Source organism: Stomoxys calcitrans, chromosome 3, assembly GCF_963082655.1.
Source record: "Stomoxys calcitrans chromosome 3, idStoCalc2.1, whole genome shotgun sequence".
Classification (NCBI taxonomy): domain Eukaryota; kingdom Metazoa; phylum Arthropoda; class Insecta; order Diptera; family Muscidae; genus Stomoxys; species Stomoxys calcitrans.
Genome location: NC_081554.1, coordinates 115,826,106 through 115,846,486, shown reverse-complemented (window position 1 = coordinate 115,846,486; position 20,381 = coordinate 115,826,106). Strand labels below are relative to the sequence as shown.

Below are 20,381 nucleotides of genomic sequence, written 5' to 3'. Positions count from 1 at the left end.
CATTAGTCAGCTTTTAATCAAAGATAAGAATAATATGGAGCGAAAATCGGATAAAGCACCTATTATGGTTTTTATTGCAAAATATTTTGTTTGGGCTAAAAATGGGGAAATGGAGATCATTTTATACAAAATTATATGTGTATAGAAAGGAAATTTAATGATCTGTAAATAATTCACATAATGTATGTTTGTTTAAACAAATTTTTAGCAGTAGATCGTTTATCATACCAATTTTTTTAAAGATGAGATTTTTAGTACTTAAAGTTTGGAAAGGTTTGCCCCTTTTCCATAGTTAAATGTAAATCTATATACTGCCTGATATAAAATTGTTTATCTTCCAATAAACAACTTAAATTTGTTTACCAATGCCAACATTCCCTTATAGCGGAATAAAGTGGAACGGTATGTTAAAAATCAATTAATATAGCTTCTTTATATTTGAAAAAAAGAATTTTAAATAAACGATCTTCAAACTTAAATATAAAAAAAAAATGAGTACTAATCGCGAAAACATAAATTTTTCCATTTTCGAAATTTTTGAAAAAAAATTTAATTCTGATCGCGGCAATGAACATGTAAATGTTCCCATTGAAAGTTCAAGTTAATAGTTGAAAAAAAATAATCACTTGTTTAATGCGAATTTATAGAAATAATCAGGATGTATATGACATTTTGCGTTAAATTCCGTGGAAAGTGAAGGCTTTGTTCCTATTCAAATAATTTTTTCTTTTATTCAAGAACAGAACTAGAAGAAACTGAATGTAATGATTATCACTGCTTCTGAGTTCATTGACATGGTCCGGTAAACATTAAAACTTTTACGAAGTACGAAGTATTTGCAGCAATTTATTTTTTTTTATTAACTGTGTTTTCAGAAATTTTTAAAATCCCACTTGTAAAGGGTGATTTTTTTGAGGTTAGGATTTTCATGCATTAGTATTTGACAGATCACGTGGGATTTCAGACATGGTGTCAAAGAGAAAGATGCTCAGTATGCTTTGACATTTCATCATGAATAGACTTACTAACGAGCAACGCTTGCAAATCATTGAATTTTATTACCAAAATCAGTGTTCGGTTCGAAATGTGTTCATTCACCGTAACGTTGCGTCCAACAGCATCTTTGAAAAAATACGGTCCAATGATTCCACCAGCGTACAAACCACACCAAACAGTGCATTTTTCGGGATGCATGGGCAGTTCTTGAACGGCTTCTGGTTGCTCTTCACTCCAAATGCGGCAATTTTGCTTATTTACGTAGCCATTCAACCAGAAATGAGCCTCATCGCTGAACAAAATTTGTCAAAATTTGAACACATTTCGAACCGAACACTGATTTTGGTAATAAAATTCAATGATTTGCAAGCGTTGCTCGTTAGTAAGTCTATTCATGATGAAATGTCAAAGCATACTGAGCATCTTTCTCTTTGACACCATGTCTGAAATCCCACGTGATCTGTCAAATACTAATGCATGAAAATCCTAACCTCAAAAAAATCACCCTTTATTTTAAATGATAATTGATGCACTGATAAAATATTGATGCTTGCCCAATGGATTTTCTACTAGTAATAAAAGTCAAACATAAACCTATTTTGACGGAGGGTATGTATTTAACCGAAAATAAATAGAATCTGGGCACATGGAGCAACGGCCGCTGCCGTTGTCTAGCGTTCGAAGCCATCAATACAACTTCCAACAGATACACAGAATCATGTGGTAGAGTAATTGTCACTGAAAAAAAATTTGTCATTACACAAAAACACAGGGAGAGAAGTCTATGGGACTTCTTTATATGGCGGCAACGGTTACAATCTTTTACGACTTATCTGCAAATTGCAACATTTGTCTAAATCCAAACTGCATATTTAAATGGCAATGGGTGATAGTGATGGTTAAAAATAAGCATTTTTTTTAAAGCATAGTTAAAAATTTAAAAAACTTTATTCCAACAATTACTTTCATATAAGTTAAAATTTTTTTGAGGGATTTGCCATATGCTCCATTTAACAAATTGTTTCTTGTGATTTAGTTAAAATTTACCAAAATAGAAAACCAAATTTTGCAAAATATTTGTATATTACAATTGTTTTATAATAAAAAATACCATACGTAGAGAATGATGACAAAATTAATTGGATATAGTTATCGTTAAACTAGCCAGAAGTTTATGTGTTTTCGCTATTTTTAACAACAACATACACACAAATTGAATAAAAATGTCTTTAGCGCTGTATGAAGTTCAAGTTGATTGAAAATTAGCTAATGTTTACTGAACCATGAGGTAACTTTTTTTTAGTGTAAGTGGACACAAAAAGTGATTCGTTGGTTCTATACTTGTATCTATTGGGTGTTACATACCCTGCACCACTACAGGGTATTACAATAACAAGTGTCTTTCAAATCCGTAGAGTGTAGCCAAAATTCTCTCTTTTTCGATTGAATAAGCACAGACCCTAATTTCACCGACCGACCGACCAGAAGATCGCTCCTCAGATAATTTGGCGGTATTAGCTACAGTCACATTACCAAACATTACCACGCATTCAGGGCAGTACCTCTTCAATCCAATTTCCCGCTGTGTTGTTGACAATCGATGTAAACAATTCCACGGTGTCGACACTTTCGTTCTCATCATAACACAGGGTGTACAAGTCCAGTACGAAGCGAGAATCCTTTTTGTAGTGTCGTCTTGAGTGTGTCTTTAGTGGGTCGTTGGCGTTGTCGAAATCCAAGTCTGGTGGTGGAATGTCAGTGGCGTTGGTGGCCATGGTCAAAACGCAGGCTTGCACCATAAAGGCATTGACTTAGTTTATAGCCTCGAATTGTTTTCTCTACCTCGAAAGATATTCCTTGTGAAAAATATTGACTATTTTTTCTGCGTTGTTGCATTAAGATTTCAACTCAGTTTGGGCATTTTCTGCATCCGCAGATATTGCTTGGTTGTTAATTTTTCAGTGATGGTTCACTGATGACACATACACAATGACACCTTATGGTGAGTATGTATGTTTCACGCTTTGGGTCACTCTATTTAACTGAAGTGGTTGGTGAGGAACGGTAATGACTTTTTTCCCCAGGGAGCGGATATGGGAGTTTTGGGGCCAATTGTGTAATATAGTAATGGTTTTTGTTTTGTTGCTATTCGAAAGCGTGCTTATTTCGCGAATGTTTGTATACAAAGCGGTTATTACACGAGTATGGCAAAGAATGTATGTGTGGAAAATTGAATGTTGTTATGAATCAACTGCTTGTTGGCCAAATAATCATCAAACCACCGAAGCGCGTACCCAATTTCGAGGTTTATAACTCCGCGCGCAACACTTGCCCGAAAAGCCAGTCGGTCTTTGGCATGAAACAAATGACTACTGACTTGGTTGGAACAATCGACAATTGGCTTTCATGTTGCTTACCATAAATTCAGTGAGGAAAACAAAAACAAAAGGCACGAGCTGGTTGCAGCCAATTGAGAAAAGAGAGCTTTTGAGAAAGAGAGAGAGAGGAAATGAACACAATCTACTACGATCTGTTTCTTCATTTCAGAAGCTGCCAAATTACTGATGTATTGCCTGAAGAGTTACTGAGTCTTTGCTGTGATGCGGCGCAATAAAACGCTCGACTAGATGGGCTGTACAAGCGAATATTAATTTGGCTGGTTTAAAATGAAAGTATGAACCAAATATTGAAGACTTATGTACAATACACGAGTAAATCTAAATGAAGTACAAATGCACATATACCTACACATTCCTGTGTACATAAGTACATGCATTGATTTTCCTAAGTCTGTGCACAGTGGGCAAAGACACTTATAAACTTTTCAGTAAGCTCGAACTTTAAACTTTCTTTAACGTTTCGGGTATAGATGTTGGATACCAAACAAGAACTATCATTATATCCTGCAACACCCTACACCTGGGTATTTTTACTAAGTACAGTTGTTTGTTACACTTCATAGGATTCAGAATCATTATCTGGTCTTTCTGTGCAGTTCAGTATTTTAATATGCAAATTTACCCATGAATATTCCATTAAAGAACAAGGGCAAACTTCTTGCATATCAATGAGTACTGTCCGATTCAAGTTTTAAGCTCAATGACAAGGGACCTTCTTTTATATCCGAGTCCGAACAGCGCATAGTGGGGAATTTTACATCAAAAGTGTCGTTTAATTCAAAATTGAAATTTCAAGCTGTTATTGAATATTACGCACCATTCGAAAGGGTATAAAATTCTCTTTCAAATAAAAAGAATTGAATAAGTGATCTAGCATTTAATGCAGATCTATTTTCTTAATCTTCCTTGCTATATATGTAAATCCATATTCAGCAATATCTTTACACACAACCCTATAAAATATTAGACATTTATAGCCGGTTTGTGGATGTCGAACAATAATCCAGACGAACAAACAACAATCGCTCGAAATCTAGTTTTTTCTGTTTTTGTATGTCGAATTCAATTTTTCGCCTGCACATGCGTAAGACAATATTTTAATTTTCACATGCTTACAATTTTGCCAATGATGCTCGATATGACAAGGCGAGTTTTTGGGGCCTTTTTGTCCGATTTAACTGAAATTTTGCACGCGGTGTTTTGTTATGAATTCCGACAACTGAGTTAAGTACGCTCCAAATCGGTTTATAACCTGACACTCCAATCACCTGATTTGAAAACATGAGTGCCAGGAAGCCGAAATTGTTATTCAATTTTGCAAAAATTTTGCACGTGGTGCTCTGTTATGACTTCCAACAACTATGCCAAGTAAGATTCAAATCGGTTTATAACCTGAGGATAAAACGAAATTTATATTCGTGGAGTTTTATCTAACTTGAAAAAAGTCTTTATTGATTGTGTCTACCGGCCAAACAATACAATTGATTTGAATAAAATACATAACGTCTTCGAGACCATATCAATGGGATATAACGATATTCTTATAAGTGGAAACTCTAATTCCAATATTCTTGTAGATTCGCAATTAATGAGCAATATGTTAAGACTGGGTCTCTTCCCAGGATTCACCAATAGAAGGTTAGGTCTCTTCCCTACCTTATCTATAAACCCCACTCATTTCTCGTCAACTGTCACTACCCTCTTGGATATGTTCTTTGTGAATAATACTTCCAATATTTTGCTCTATGACTAAATATCTTACACTTGATTCTCAAGACATGATTTGATTTATCTGGCTTACAATTTCACTGCACAAATTTTCATACCGCGACTTCAAAGACTTGAACTATATGACCTTCTATCTATCGATGAGAAATTAAGCTTTCTTCAAGGAAACATTGGACGTATCTATAATGCAACAGACTCCATTAGAATTAGACATATGAAATCGGATACTAGGCCTTAATTCCACTATTAAGAATTTTATATGAAACCGGATCCTAGCCTACTCAGGTGGAAACGTTTTAAAACGCCTGAACTACATGAGGAACTCCGCACAGCCAAAAATAAAGTTAATACACTCATTAATTATGCAAAATTATGATATTATTCAGCGTTAAACACGAAATCCAAAACGATTTTTAATTATCATCGTGAAAGCACAAATGTTGATTGCAGCTTTGAGTTTAGGTGTGTATCGCACGATGAAGTTTTACATAGTCTTATGTCAGTCAAGTCAAATGCTGTTGGTCTTGATAATATTGACCCAAAATTCATTAGAATACTACTTCCATACCTTATACCTTATTTCACGCATCTCTTAAATTCAATATTAATCTCCAGTACACCGTAGCGTAGAGGTTAGCATGTCCGCCTACGACGCTGAACGCCTTGGTTCGAATCCTGGCGAGATCATCAGAAAAAAATTTTTCAGTGGTGGTTTTCCCCTCCTAATGCTGGCGACATTTGTGAGGTACTTGCCATGTAACACTTCTCTCCAAAGAGGTGTCGCACTGCGGCTCGCCGTTCGGACTCGGCTATAAAAAGGAGGTCCTTATCATTGAGCTTTAACTTGAATCGGACTGCACTCATTGATATGTGAGAAGTTTGCCCCTGTTCCTTAGTGGAGTGTTCATGGGCAAAATTTGCAGTTTGCAATTTTACACATCCGACTACTTGAAAACGATCAAAGATAGTCCCAATTCCTAAATCAAATAGTGATATCCGTCCGATTTCAATACTGTTACCTCTCTAAAGTTTTCAAAAAAATTTTGCATTAACAACTGTCCGAATATCTCCATCGCGAATCTTTATTGTCCGATAGATAATGCGGGCTTTGTGTCCATCATAGTTGCGTTAGGGCATTAGTTGAAGTTTCTGAATCAAAAAAAGGGAGAAATTGATGACGGCAAAGTTAGTTTTCTCGTCCTACTAGATCATATAAATGCTTTCGACTCGGTAGATCATCATAACTTATATGTGAAGCTCAGAAGATTTTTCACTGATACTTCTTAAAACAAGACTCAATAATTGGTCTCCTCCTTTTTTTTCGGTTTACTCAAACGATCTTCCACCCAGCTGGTCCATAGCCAAATCCTTATGTATGATAATGACGTTCAGTTATTTCTTAACGACTTTGTTAATAATATTAGTAAATGCGTTGCAAAATTCAACCAGTTCTAATTCCTGGTCCGGTCCATGGATGTTACCTTTTCGCAAACTGCGATTCACTCAGCCAACGGAAATTAAATGTACCAGCATTATTAGGTATGCCTATGGTATATGAAGGACTCAACATATTTTTCACTTGGCAACTTCCCTTTACGGCTGTAGCTTCGAAAGTCTACTTAGAACTACATCTCTACTATTCTTACATAAAATAATTGTGAAACAAACATCAAAATATCTCTATGACAAATTATTATTGCAAGATCTAGAAGGGGTAGGAATCTTGCCCCTTTTAGAAGAAGGAGCCTAGTATTCCTCACAATAGTCAAATCATCAGCAACGCGTCAATTTTTATGAAAAGGCTGTCTATTTTTCTTCGATATTAGTTCTTTAAAAATTGTCATTTTTATACCCTCCACCATAGGATGGGCGATATACTAATTTCGTCGTTCTGTTTGTAACTACTCGAAATATTCGTCTGAGACCCCATAAAGTATATATATTCTTGATCGTTGGGACATTTTATGTCGATCTAGCCATGTCCGTCCGTCTGTCTGTCAAAAGAACGCTAACTTCCGAAGAAGTAAAGCTAGCCGCTTGAAATTTTGCAAAAATATTTTTTATTATTTATTGTTATTTATTGTTATTGTAAATGGGCCATATCGGTCCATATTTTGATATAGCTGCCATATAAACCGATGTAGGGTCTTGACTTCCTGAGCCTCTAGAGTGCGCAATTCTTATCCGATTTGAATGAATTTTTGCACGAAGTATTTTGTTATGATATCCAACAACTAAGCTAAGTATGGCTCAAATCGGTTCATAACCTGATATAGCTGTCATATAAACAGATCTGGGGACTTGACTACTTGAGCTTCTAGAGGGCGCAATTCCTATCCGATGTGGCTAAAATTTTGCATGACGTATTTTATTTTTACTGTCAACAAATGTGCCAAATAAGGTTCAAATCAGTTCATAACCTGATAAAGCTGCCATAAACCGATCTAGGATCTTGACTTCTTGAACCTCTAGAGGTCGCAATCGATCTAGTGCACGACGAAGGAGACAGAGGAGAAGCTGGAAAAAGAATCAGATCTCCAAAAGAGCATAACACTGCTAAAATGTTGAAGAAGAAAAGAGCTCCCCGCTACTACCTATTACGAACAAATTTTTAAGCCTTTTTTGAGTAGGAAATGGACTCCAAAGACCCAAAAATGGACTCCAAAGACCCAACAGCTGCGGCAGTGGCTAGGCTCCTTCTTCTCTGGGAAAACCAAGCCAGCCATACCACAATGGAGACTCCAGACAGTGTCCTGCAGAGGTAAACAAAGTCAGAGCAGGAACGAATATCGGCAGTGCATCCTGTAGGATTCCACCAGATCATCGGTCCCAAGTGGAGGATCTGGTTAACGATCAGGTTTACGAATATATCTGGAACTTAGTAGAGGGTCCATTCATACAAATGATAAGCTGCGAGTATAGAGGGGACATATTTGCGCTGCGTTTTGCGTCGGCGGAATGTATTGATACCGTCAAACTGCTTGTCAGAGGTATCCAATGTCCCTGGGAGGGCGCAAAGCTCAAACTGGTGAGAAAGATGGACCACCCCCAGCTCACAAAGGCGACGGTCTTCATCAAGGGACGGGGCAGTAAATTTGCGGCGGAACGCATGTTTGGATTCTTGGGCAAGCAAAACCAAGGTTTAGTCGCAGAGAAGTGGGAGGTCTTCCACAGGAAGGAGAAGGAGGAAGAAACTCTCTCTGTGGTTAGGATTGATCAAGTCTCCGTGACGAGTTTGGCTAAGACAAAAGGCTTGTCGCACGACGGGAGCAAGGCTGTCTTTTTCAAGATTCGAAAGACTAGGATAGGCAGATATCCTCATATTGAGACATCAGGCCATACAGTGGCAGGTGACTCAATACCACCCAACGAACAGGGGGCTGACGACGAGACAATTCCCGCCTCTGTTAATAATGGAAAGACTAAGATGGGCAAAGATCCTAATACTAAAGTATCAGGCAGTGAAATGGCGAGATACCCAACATAGCGTAATAAAAAGGGACCCGACGACAGACCCTTCACCGACTTTAAGATTCGAAAGACTAGGAAAGGTAAAGATCCTTATATTGAAACATTAGGCATCGCAGCGCCAGGAGTCTCAATGCAGACTAACGAACAGGTGACCGATGATGGCATCATAACCTACTCCCAAGAAGCCCATTTACTTAAGATTTGGAGACTAAGATAAGCAAAGATCGTGGTATTGAAACATCAGGCAGTACAGGGAATGTGAACTCAATACAGCCTAACGAACACGGAACCATTATCGACTTTATAAAGAGTCGGAAATCTAGGAAAGGCAAAGAAGCTAATATGATGACATCAGGCAGTGCAGTGACAGGAAAGTCAACGCAGTCTAAAGAATAGGGAGAAGACGATGAAATCATCACCTACTCCTAAAATGCTCATTTACATTCACCTATATTTCAAACGAAGATGAGAAGTAAAAATCAATAGAACGATTTACATTGGAGCAATATCAACGCATTAACTAAATAAAACCAAGGTTAATAAAGTCAGTTGGAAGTCATGAGAAAAATCCTTGTACAAAAATATTAGCCTAATCGGATGACAATTGCGCCCTCTATAGGCGCAATGTATCTTAATTCAGTGTCGGATTGCTTATTTTTGTTTAGTTTTGCAAAAATTTAACTTTTGCGACAGTATCCATCGGAAAAATATCAATCGATATTCAGTCTAAAAATTTGACTGTCAAAAAATTTGACTTGAGGATTATAATACTTCTAAGGGGTAAGGATCCAAACCAGCTATGTAGAAGGGCCGAAAGGGTCTTGCATATGGCATATGACTGGACGACTAGACCCAGAGGTCTCAATATTAACCCAAAGAAGACCGCAATATGCCTGATCACGAAGAAGACCACGTTTCCTCAATAACACGATTTCGATATCTGACAAGGTCAAATACATAGGGGTGATCTTGGATAGGAAACTGAATTGGAAGTGTCACATTCAAGAGCGTTCTGAGAAGGCTCACACATGTTGGGCACTATGTAGACGGGCCGTAGGCTCGAAATGGGGCGTCAATCCGAGGATAGTCCACTGGCTCTACAGGAGCATGATAAGACCAATACTTATTTACGCCTCAGTAGTTTGGTGGACTGCTATGGAGAAAAAGTGCAACATAAGGATCAACAGGTTCAGAGAACATGTTGTCTTGGCATAGGCGGAGCGATGAGGACCATGCCCACTAGCGCAATGGAGACTATTTTAGATATCCGTCCCATTGACGTACAGATAGCTATGAGACTTATGGCGATGGGAGAATGCATTGAGGATGGGAACAGCTCATACCATCGTGGTATAATCGAGGAGACAATAGGAAACCTGGAAGGAAGGGAAGAGGTTTCCCCTCGGATACCTGAGACAACACTTGAGACCGAGTGCAAGGCACTGCAGCCAACGGCACAGTCTTTAATCGACGGAACACTAGTATTGCCAGCTGGAAGTTCATGTTACAGGGATGGATCAAAGCTAGAGGACAGAGTGCGCCTGGGTGTATACATTGAGAAACCAGGGACTGAGATCAGTTTTAGACTGACTGACCATAATTCGGTCCGGCAGGCGGATATCCGGGCGCCCACGGAATGCGTGAAGTGGTGTGGTGCTAACTCGCGGACGTCGAGTGTGAACAACTTTACGAACATTAAAATTTCTATAAGGGCAATAACAACCTAGACGGTAAGGTCACGAACAATCTTGCAGTGTAAGAAGGAGAGTAACGCCTTCTTTGAGTATGACAAAATCCGCATCGTTAGTGTGCCGGGCCATAACGGAGTAAGAGGGAATGGATTATTTGGCGGTGAAGACCAGAGGATTGCCGTTAATAAACTTGGTTAACCAGAAGCCTTTCGGGTCGACACAGTCCGAGTAAGGGGATTGGCGACGAATGCGCATGCCACACTGTGGAACAGCGAAACAGTCGGGAAGACGGCGAAAATCCTTTAGGGGGATCCAGATCGTAAGAAGACGAGGCTATTACTATAGCTATTGGTATCATGACGGGACACATAGGACTACGAGCTCATTTATGTAAAATCGGTGCGGCAAGTGATAGCATGTGTAGGGCATGCGGAGAAGATGATGAGACGTTGGAGCATTTCTTTTGTCATTGCCTGGCTGTCGCGTCTAACAGATACCGGCACTAAGGTGGGGACACTATACCAGACATGAGCCAAGGGCGTGGAAAACAATTAAGGATTTTGTAAGTAGCACGGAATTCCTAACTTAGATTTTCTTTTTCGAGGTTACTTTTTTTGTATTTAGAGTGCACTACAAGCCGATTATTGGCTAAGGTGTATGTTCATAGTGGCATGGGGCGGACTAATATCTGCACCCTCTCTCTTTTCAAGTTAACCTAACTTAACCTATATTGATATTCAAAAATTTTTATTTCTTTCAAATTGTATTTTTATTTCTTAAGAAACATATTTTGCTATTCTTATAAGCCTGCACTATATATATTAGCCTTTAATCTTGTTTTGTAGGTTAAATAAATAAATAAAAATATAGCTCCCATATAAACCGGTTTGAGATCTTAAGCCCCCGAAAGCCCCAATTGTTATCCGATTCGGCTGAAATTTTTCACGTATTGTTTTGTTTCAATATGCTTTGTAAGTGTGGTTCTAATCGTATAACTAATTGTATAACGTGATATAGTTCCCATATAAACTGATCTCCAGATTAGTCTTCTACGGCTTCAATTTTTAGCTGATATAGCAGAAATTTTGTAGCTTACGTTCACATGGGTGGTGGGTTCCCAAGATTCGGCCCGTTCGAACTTAGCGCAATTTTACTTGTTTAGTATTCGGATTAGATTTTCTCTCTGTTGGCTATCAAGTAGTCAAATCATAAGGTGGGTTAATTTTGGTTAGAGACTGATTCTGAGTACCAATGGGACTAAACATGCAAAATTTCGACCAATTTAAATAAGAACTGTGTCGTCCAGGTGATTGGGAAGTTAAATAGGTCTGATAGGACCATTATTACACAATGAGCAAATTCAAACTATGTGTGGCATAAATGTTGAAAGTCATTACGTTTTTCACATACCACATTCCAGTCCAATCATGTAAAAATCAATGCTTATTGGGGATCAAGAAGTTAAATCCGGTGATCGATTTATATGGGGGCTATCTTTGTTTATAGGCGGAATTTTCTATGGATATTGGAAGACATAAACCTACTTCAAATATATATGTACCAAATTTTAGCTCAATCGCGTAAAAATCAATCTCCCCTTTCTCTTTCTATTCAAAGAATTTTTTAGCTTTCTCGAACACAATTACCAGAAGAAATTTTATGCCTATGGAAAGCCCGAACATACAACATCCACCTGGACAAGGTTCCCAACATTTTAATTGCGTTTTTAAAATTTGGTCACAGGAAATAAAAAATATCTTGGGTATAAAAACATTTTCCAAACAATTTTTGATGATTTCGTATTCTTTGTATATAAACCTGATATTCTGATATAGAACATGAAATCGGATTTTAGTTATATATAACCGCTATATAGACCAATCTCCAGACTTAAAGTCTTGAGTCAATAAATTGGCAATTTCTCATTTCCGATTGAAATTTGGCACAGTTACTTCTGGTAGACCCCTACCCCCTCAGAAGTGTGTTTCAGATCGGACTATATTTGGATATAGCTCCCCTATGGACCGCCCGATCTCCAGATACAGGGTATTGAGGCCACAAAAGATCAATTTTTTACCCGAATTCGATGAAATTTGGCACATTGTATTCTGGTAGATGCCTACACATTCCTGTTAAAAGTGGGTGCATCTTCTCGCCGATGCTATCTTTAAGTTTACTAGATTCCGTCTTAGAGACGACAAATATCTATGGCATTCGCTGGGATATAAACAACTTCTTTAGAGACATGGACTACGCAGCAGCAATACAACAAAGGACGGAGGATCGGAAGCAATTTGGAGACGCAGTTACATCTCACAAAATACAAAAGTCTGGATCTTCAACAGTAGTGTGAAACCTATTTTATTATATGGCAGTACAACTTGGAGCTTGACACAAGCGACTACCCGCAAAATCCAAGTTCTTATTAATCGCTTCCTACGACAAATTCTTCTTCAAATTCTGGCCAAATCGTATTTTAAATGAAGAATCGCGAATCGATGTAGAAATCCGGAAAATGTCTATAGTGTCTTTAGTGCTTAAATCAAAATTTGCTATATGTGGATTGTCAATCGGCATATGTATGTACTGAAGAGTTTTCTTTTTTTTTAAATAACCTGAAGTATGTCACAAGTAAAGGGAAAATGTGGACGAACTCTAAATTACCAAATACAAACTAACTTTTCGATTATTTGAAATAATTAAAGCCAAATGCTAATAATGCCAAATAAGATCCCCAGTACACACAGTTACGATCTTTTGAAGTATAATAAACCGTTTACATTGCTATGTTCTTTCGCAATATTTAATATCACTGTTCAATTTCAATCGTTGGCTATACAAACCTGTCTTTCGATTTCTTTTGCCATCTTCAAGTGCTCCTGTAACTGCTCCATATCAATTTCTGAACCTATTTTGTAAGCATCAAAGAGTTCTAGAAAGTAAAATTCAACAATGCGCTAAGTATAAATTCACTCATACAGAGGGCCATCAGGTACTAACCCAAAGCGCTTGGTGAAATTAGATCCGTACTTCCGCGGGATCCCCGATCTTTAACGGAATTCTTCAAATGTTGAGCCCAAGACGATAGCTTTGCATACTTGCTGTTGCTCAAGATCTCTTCCTTGTCACTGATCAGCTGCTGGTACTTGTGCATTTCAGCTTCTTCGCGTTTGCGACTGGAAGTACCATCCGATTTGTCCAGTTTACTGCTGCGTTTGGGGTGCAACAAACGACTGGCAATGCTGGGCTTGGAATGTATTATCTTTTGGATTTTTGTAGGTTTGTCATTGTGGGCAGTAGACTTCTTAGAAGCTCGAGATGCCAGCTGGCAACGTTTATATTCAATAGCTACGGGAGGCAGCTGTCTATCATCATAGGAAGATTTTTGGTATTTTGGTTTGAGACGACCGTCAGAGTGAACGGATACGGACACTTGCTGATCCAGAGGGTTTTCGAGTTTTTTAGGTGAATCGGGGGGACTGTGCATGGTCATTGGTACATCCACAGCATTGTCGTCGGCTAAATCGGGTAGTATCTGAGCTCGGTGAGTTTCCTCGCATTGTTTATTAAAGGCCTCTAAATATTTGCTAGAATTGATTTGGTCTTTTGCCAGGGACAGCACCGCATCCGAGATCTAGTTGGGAAAGAGAAACCATTAGATTGGGCGCATATATTGGGCGCTTTGGCCAATAGCTTACCTTATCGCCCTCTTCCATGGCAGTCAAAGTGTTATCTTGAGTATCCACAAGACGACGATAGCCGCTGACAAGCAGACCGAATTCCCTTTCAACCTCTTGCCCGAAGTCCCCAATAATGTCGACGGGCGTTAGGCCAAATGACATTTCATCCCTTATCTCTGTATTGCGAGCGCTAAAGCCAGTGGAAGCTGGACGATGTTGAGTATCCATAATGGGCGGCGGATGATGTGTTGGTTCCTTACCGTTGTGGGGACTCACGCCTCTCAACAAATCGGGGCGATTTTCTTTCTTGAATTGTGCCTCCATATGTTTGTGTGGATTTTTTATTAGGATGTCCGGTGTTGTAGACACCTGCATTTTGTTTTGTTCTTTTTCTTTTAAGGGTGATTCATCGTGCTTAGCCTCTTCCAATAGAGTCAATTTGCTCTGCACCCCATCCTGCAACTCCAAAATATTGAAAAGCTTATTGTCGGAATGTTGGCTGTTGCGATTTGCTTCATCATCGAATGATGGGTGACGTCCTTTTTCACATTCCACCAAGTGAAAGTCGTCCTCCTCCTCATGGATGTAGTCGAAGTTTTCGTGTCGGTTGTGAGGATATCCAGAAGGATTCATGGTAATGGACTGCGTTGTATTGTTATTGAAATTATTCAATTCGATTTGGGACCGGTCTTCAGTCAGACTGTCAAAGCTATCTGCACTAAGATCCATTTCATACTCTGACATGTCACTCTCAAAGGAATCCGAGGGGGAGCTTGTCACAAAGTGCTCCGACAAAGTGTGGGCCAGGTGTTGAAATCCCGGGTAGTTAGGATTGATAATGCCTCGGGGGAAGAAGGAATGTTTCTGCGTATGCAAGGATACCGTCGAAGATGATGCCGACGTCAGAAACTCTTCGTCTAAGAGGGCAAATAAACATAAGACACTTATATGCAAAGAGATCAAGGGAGACCGGCATGGTTTGGCATATCTTACCTTTCTCATCACTATCGTAATTGGATTTAGTTTCACTGCACAAATCGATCATAGAGTGGTCGTCGTAGTCATTATCATCTGCCAAATGCAGACTTTCTACGGTTTCGTGAAACTTTTGTCCGCCGTTTTGCTGCTGTGCCAGATGTTCACACTTTGTAACGCTGTATTGGTTGAAATCATTATCAAAGGAATTTTTACTACTATACAGGGCACATTCGTTATTGCTATTTTGATTTTCTTCGGAGTTTATCACTTCGATGGGATCGACATCAGTATCGTTCAAATGATCTGCCCCATTTTTCAGTAACTGTTAAAAAAAAAACACAAACAACGTTTTTAATTTGATTTACATTTTATAGTGGGAACCAAAGTCTCTTCAAAGACCTACATTTATATTCTCAAAGTCTCGTACACAGTCCTCATAAAAACTCTTGTTTGTGTTAAAAATCTCCTTAAAGCTTTTATAGGTGTTGCCACTAGCATTGGCTTCTTTGTCGTAGTGCTCGTTTAACTCTTCCTTTTGACTCTCGATCAGATTCTTTGGAATGGCTCCGCAGCAGTAGTGCGATATATTATCGTTCAACGTGTGAGTTGTCGAGTATCCAGTGGGCGTCGAACTTAAAGCCTTCTGCACGAATTCATCTGCTGTGGATGCGTAATTTGAGGTTGTCGGCTCTCGGTAGTAGTGTGCAGTGCCTGCTGGAGATGTATTGTCAAACTTGTTGTGCTCGTTTCCCAGTGCTGAGATGAAGGTGCTTGTGCTTGAGTTGTCTCGGATGCTGATGGGATTAAAAACATTTGCAGCGTAACCAGCTGTTGACGTTATATCGGGAACTCGCATAACGATTAATTAAATCTGAAAATCGAACAAAAATGGAAATAATGACATCGTTATATGAAAGTTTCCAAAGCATTTTAACTAAGCTATTTTCTATTCATTGTTTTTCCCTCCTCTCTCCTCTCTCTCTGTGAGGAAATTGTTTTATTATTTACTAGCTGACCCGATGTATGCCGTTACACTCTGATGTGGCCTTGTAAAAATAAATATTGGGTTGTCTAAAAAGTAATTGCGGATTTTTTAAAAGAAAGTAAATGCATTTTTAATAAAACTTAGAATGAACTTTAATCAAATATATAATTGCCATTTTGTTCGATAACCTTTTGCCATCTTCCTGGCAAATTTAGTATTCCACGCTCATACAACTTCTGGCCTTTATCTGCAAAAAACTGAACCAAGTGCGATTTTATAGCCTCATAATTGCCGAAAGTTTTACCATTTAAGGAGTTCTGCAAAGATCGAAATAAATGGTAGTCTGATGGTGCAGGTGCAAGGTCAGGGCTATATGGTGGATGCATCAAAAGTTCCCAGCCAAGCTCACTCAGTTTTTGGCGAGTGACCAAAGATGTGTGCGGTCTAGCGTTGTCCTGGTGGAATATGACACCTTGGCTGTATTCAATTTGTCCAATTGTTGACAGTAAACATCCGAATAAATCGTTTGGTTCCTTGGAAGCAGCTCAAAATATACCACACCCTTTCAATCCCACCAAACAGACAGCATAACCTTCTTTTGGTGGATATCAGCCTTTGAAGTGGTTTGAGCTGGTTCACCATGCTTGAACCATAATCGTTTTCGACTAACGTTGTTGTAATCCATTTTTCATCTCCATTTATGATTCGTTTTAAAAACGGATCGAATTCATTGCATTTAAGGTGCATATCACAAGCGATGATTTGGTTTGTTAAATGAATTTCTTTCAATATATGTGGTACCCATATTAAAATTGACGCCAAACAAACAAATGTAAACAAAATTTCGTGCACGTTTTTTTCTAAAGCAAGCTAAAAGTAACAGCTGATAACTGACAGAAGAAAGAATGCAATTACAGAGTGACAAGCCGTTGAAAAAAATTGTCAACGCCGACTATATTACTACTATATTACCGACAATTACTTTTTGGGCAACCCAATATTATGAATAAAAGGCGCCCATGGCCATGGACCCTACTGCGATGCCTATAATATGAGTGGTCTTGGATAGCGAGTTTCAACGTCGAACGAATAGATAAAGAAATGTAATTGTGAGAAAAAAATTCTGAAAGGGATTCGTATAAGTAGAATATCTCGATTTAAACTCCCAAATCGTAGTTCGTAATAAAGGTATAAATAATACAAAGAAGAACAATTAAAGTTCGAAATCTTATTCCATATAGGGATTTAAAGTAGGCTGAAAAGCTTTGAGGTCTCATGAATCCGTCGACATACCTAAGACTGCATTATATGCAATTTGCAGTCTGGACTCACTTCAGGAATCATACACGTTTTTGCGATAAGAGTTTGAATGTTTACCGGTATATAGTAGTGTGTTTTGTGTGGTGTGCGTAGGCTTTCAAAGACTTCCCCGGTCGTGTTGTTTAAACGATCGTTCTAAGGAAAACGATTGTTGAAAGTAATTCCCAATTTAAGAATATGCTGAAAGGTTTGGAGGTTTATAAGTTTTCTGATGATGACAATACATTTTGATTTATCTGGGCTTATGTGTAGTTTGTTGACTAGTATCGGGCAATAAATGCGCCTTTTATTGGCGAAAGACCTTCATTGTGTATATGGGCCGATTGTAAACATACCGGCGCGGACTTCGAAGAGCTTAGCACATCTATGCTAAATTTCAGCGAAATTGGAAAATAAATGCGCCTTTTATAGGCCCATCACATGGGGGCCATTGTAGCGCAGAGGTTGGCATGTCCGCCTATGACTCTGAACGCCTGGATTCGAAGCCTGGTGAGAACACCAGAAAAAATTTCCAGCGGTGGGTTTTCCCTCCTATGCCATGTAAAAACTTATCTCCAAAGAGATGACGCACGCACGAACTCGGTTATAAAAATAAGGCCCCTTATCATTGAGCTTAAATTTGAACCGGATTGCAAACATTGCTATTTGAGATGTTTACCCCTGTTCCTTAATGGAATGTTCATGAACAAGTTTGCATTTGCAAGTCTTCAAAACGAAATATCGTTATATAAAGCAGCAATATATCCAAATATAATCCCATCTAGCCCATACTCGGTACGGATGTCGAGAGGACTAACACAACACATTGTACCATATATCAGTGAAATCAGCATTGTACCATATATCAGTGAAATCGGCACATAAATACGCCTATTATGAGTCTGAGTCCTTAAATCGGTAGAACGGCATATGTGGCAGCAATATCCAAAAAAGACCTATTTGGCACGAATGTCGAAGAGCGTAACATAGCCGATTGAGCTAAATTTCAACGAAATCCGGTATTAAATGTGCCTTTTTCAACCCCAAGCAATATGGCAGCTATAGCTAAATATTATCCCATCTAGACCATACCTGGTGCCAACGCACAGTGGCCGCCATTGGTCAAAATTCAAAAAATTAAAGTCTAATATTTGGTACCATATATGCATATATTAATTCTTAAGAGGTTAAACATCTCGAAAGAATACATGTGATTGACCAAAAGAGAGAAGATGTAATTGTTGCTTTCAGACTTGAGTTAAGTGCGAAAGTGAAGTGAAAGCAATAAAATAATAGCAAAAATAAATCAAATTTGTATAGACAAAATTTATAACGAATATTGACTTGAGTTTTATGTTGTTTTGTGTATGTTAAGTTGTTTTATAGGTTATTCAAAATTAGTGTTTTATTTTTATGTTTTTAACGTTATCTCGCCATTATAACTGAGCTTCAAGAAATTTTGGTTATGTTCCCCCTTGAATTCCCTATTGATGTTTTACACCAATGTCAATGGTGTTCTCAATATGCTACATGCAAAATTTTAGCTTTTTTATGTACATACTAGGGTGGGGTGATTACGGAAGTAAAAAAAATCTTAATGTTCCCTTCGCGTTTCCGATTTTTGGGATTGTACTGAGCAAATATGTCCATTAGACCATACGTGTACGGTGAAAATCGAGCCTCCATATTTTGATTTCTCAGACTTTTGCAACGTTTTTTCTGGATATTTTGGCCTATAACAGTCAAACCATTGAGATTTTCAATCAAATACTGAGACAAAGGGGTGTGCCACGCACCCCCAGGCGTTGAAAGGCCTAACACCTTAGATCGACAGATCGGCCTATATAAGTCTAAATTAAGATATAGTCCGATATAGGCTATCTTCGAACTCATGTCTATAGACAAAGATATATGCAAAGTGTCATTTCATTTATGCAAATCGTAATCGAAAACACGATAGCGTTCGATCGAATAAAAGTATCCGCATGAAATTTTGCACAGAAATTTCTTATCGATGAAAGCCGTTAAGGATGGCGAATGGGTCATATTCCTTCTTTTGGAACAAAATTATCCTTTGAATATATAGTTTCTACAATTAATGAAATACCAGGCTGCGAAATGGTATATGTATGCGTTTTTTTGAATCTCACATGATTTTAATGGATCTATGAGGTTGCTTGGTTAAGGGTCATTTAAGTTAGGATGATAGATGTACCTCATTCTTAAAAGACTTTATATGAGCCTGATATTATCATGGGGATTTAAGGAGTAGGAAGGCTCCCAGAGTAGTGGTTGGTGGGTTTAGAGGGTGGTATGAACCACCAGAAACGTGGTCCCAAATACCTTTTATTTGAGCCCCATATTGGCATGGTTGGTAAATATGCATGTCCGATTTAAGGGTGTATTGGATGGTGGGAAAAGGATATAAAATTCGTTTTCTTCCGTCAAATAACCTTAATTTGAGCCCCTTATTGCAATAATCAGCAAATATGGCTGGTTTGGCCACGTTCTGTTGGTTATTGTTATGGGTAGGGACGTCCCCTAGGCAGTTAGTTCCGAATTCTGATATCAGATTTGTACTCTGCTCCCAAATAACTTTGAACCCCATATTTCCGTAGTCTGCAAACATGCCCGTGGGGGATGGTTTCGGGGTTGAGAGGCCACATTCGTATTCTATTTGTCCTCTTGGGGGGTGCTGTGTGGAAGGGGTGGCCCTATAGACACTTTTACCGAATGTTGATATCAGATTCTTGATTCACTCCTAAAGACTTTTCATTTAAGCCACATATTGCAATGGTCGATAAATTTATACTCTTTGGAGGTTGTTTTGGGGTACCCCCCCCACCCCCAAACACTTGGTTCCATATTTGGATATCAGATTCGTATTCTACTCTCAAATATCTTTTATTTGAGCCCCATATTACCATTGTCAGTAAAAAAGTTCTGTTTGGCGGGTGTTTTGGGGAAGGGGAGGACCCCACAAACTTGGTCCAGAAAGTGGATATCAGTTTCGTGTTCAACTCCTCAATACCTTTTTTTTGAGCTCCATATTGCCGTGGTCGGTAAATATATCCGGGGCGGCCTGTCAACCACTTGACCCCACATTTTAATATCAGATTCGTTCTCCACTCTCAAAAACCGTTCATTTGAGTTC

The 20,381-nt window shown here is 38.6% G+C and overlaps 1 protein-coding gene across 4 annotated transcripts in view; it reads right to left on the bottom strand.

Moving 5' to 3' along the window:
- LOC106088589 (uncharacterized) overlaps positions 1-20,381 on the bottom strand; it is a 69,636-nt gene that overhangs the window by 22,051 nt on the left and 27,204 nt on the right. For all 4 annotated transcript variants that reach the window (XM_013254179.2, XM_013254181.2, XM_013254180.2 and 1 more), the window contains exons 2-6: positions 15,347-15,814; positions 14,959-15,265; positions 13,984-14,882; positions 13,286-13,919; positions 13,129-13,217 (exon numbers count right to left, since the gene is read on the bottom strand). In XM_013254179.2, coding sequence (XP_013109633.2) covers positions 13,129-13,217; positions 13,286-13,919; positions 13,984-14,882; positions 14,959-15,265; positions 15,347-15,799 — 2,382 coding nt within the window. In that variant the 5' untranslated portion in view covers positions 15,800-15,814. The remainder of the gene's footprint in view (positions 1-13,128; positions 13,218-13,285; positions 13,920-13,983; positions 14,883-14,958; positions 15,266-15,346; positions 15,815-20,381) is intronic.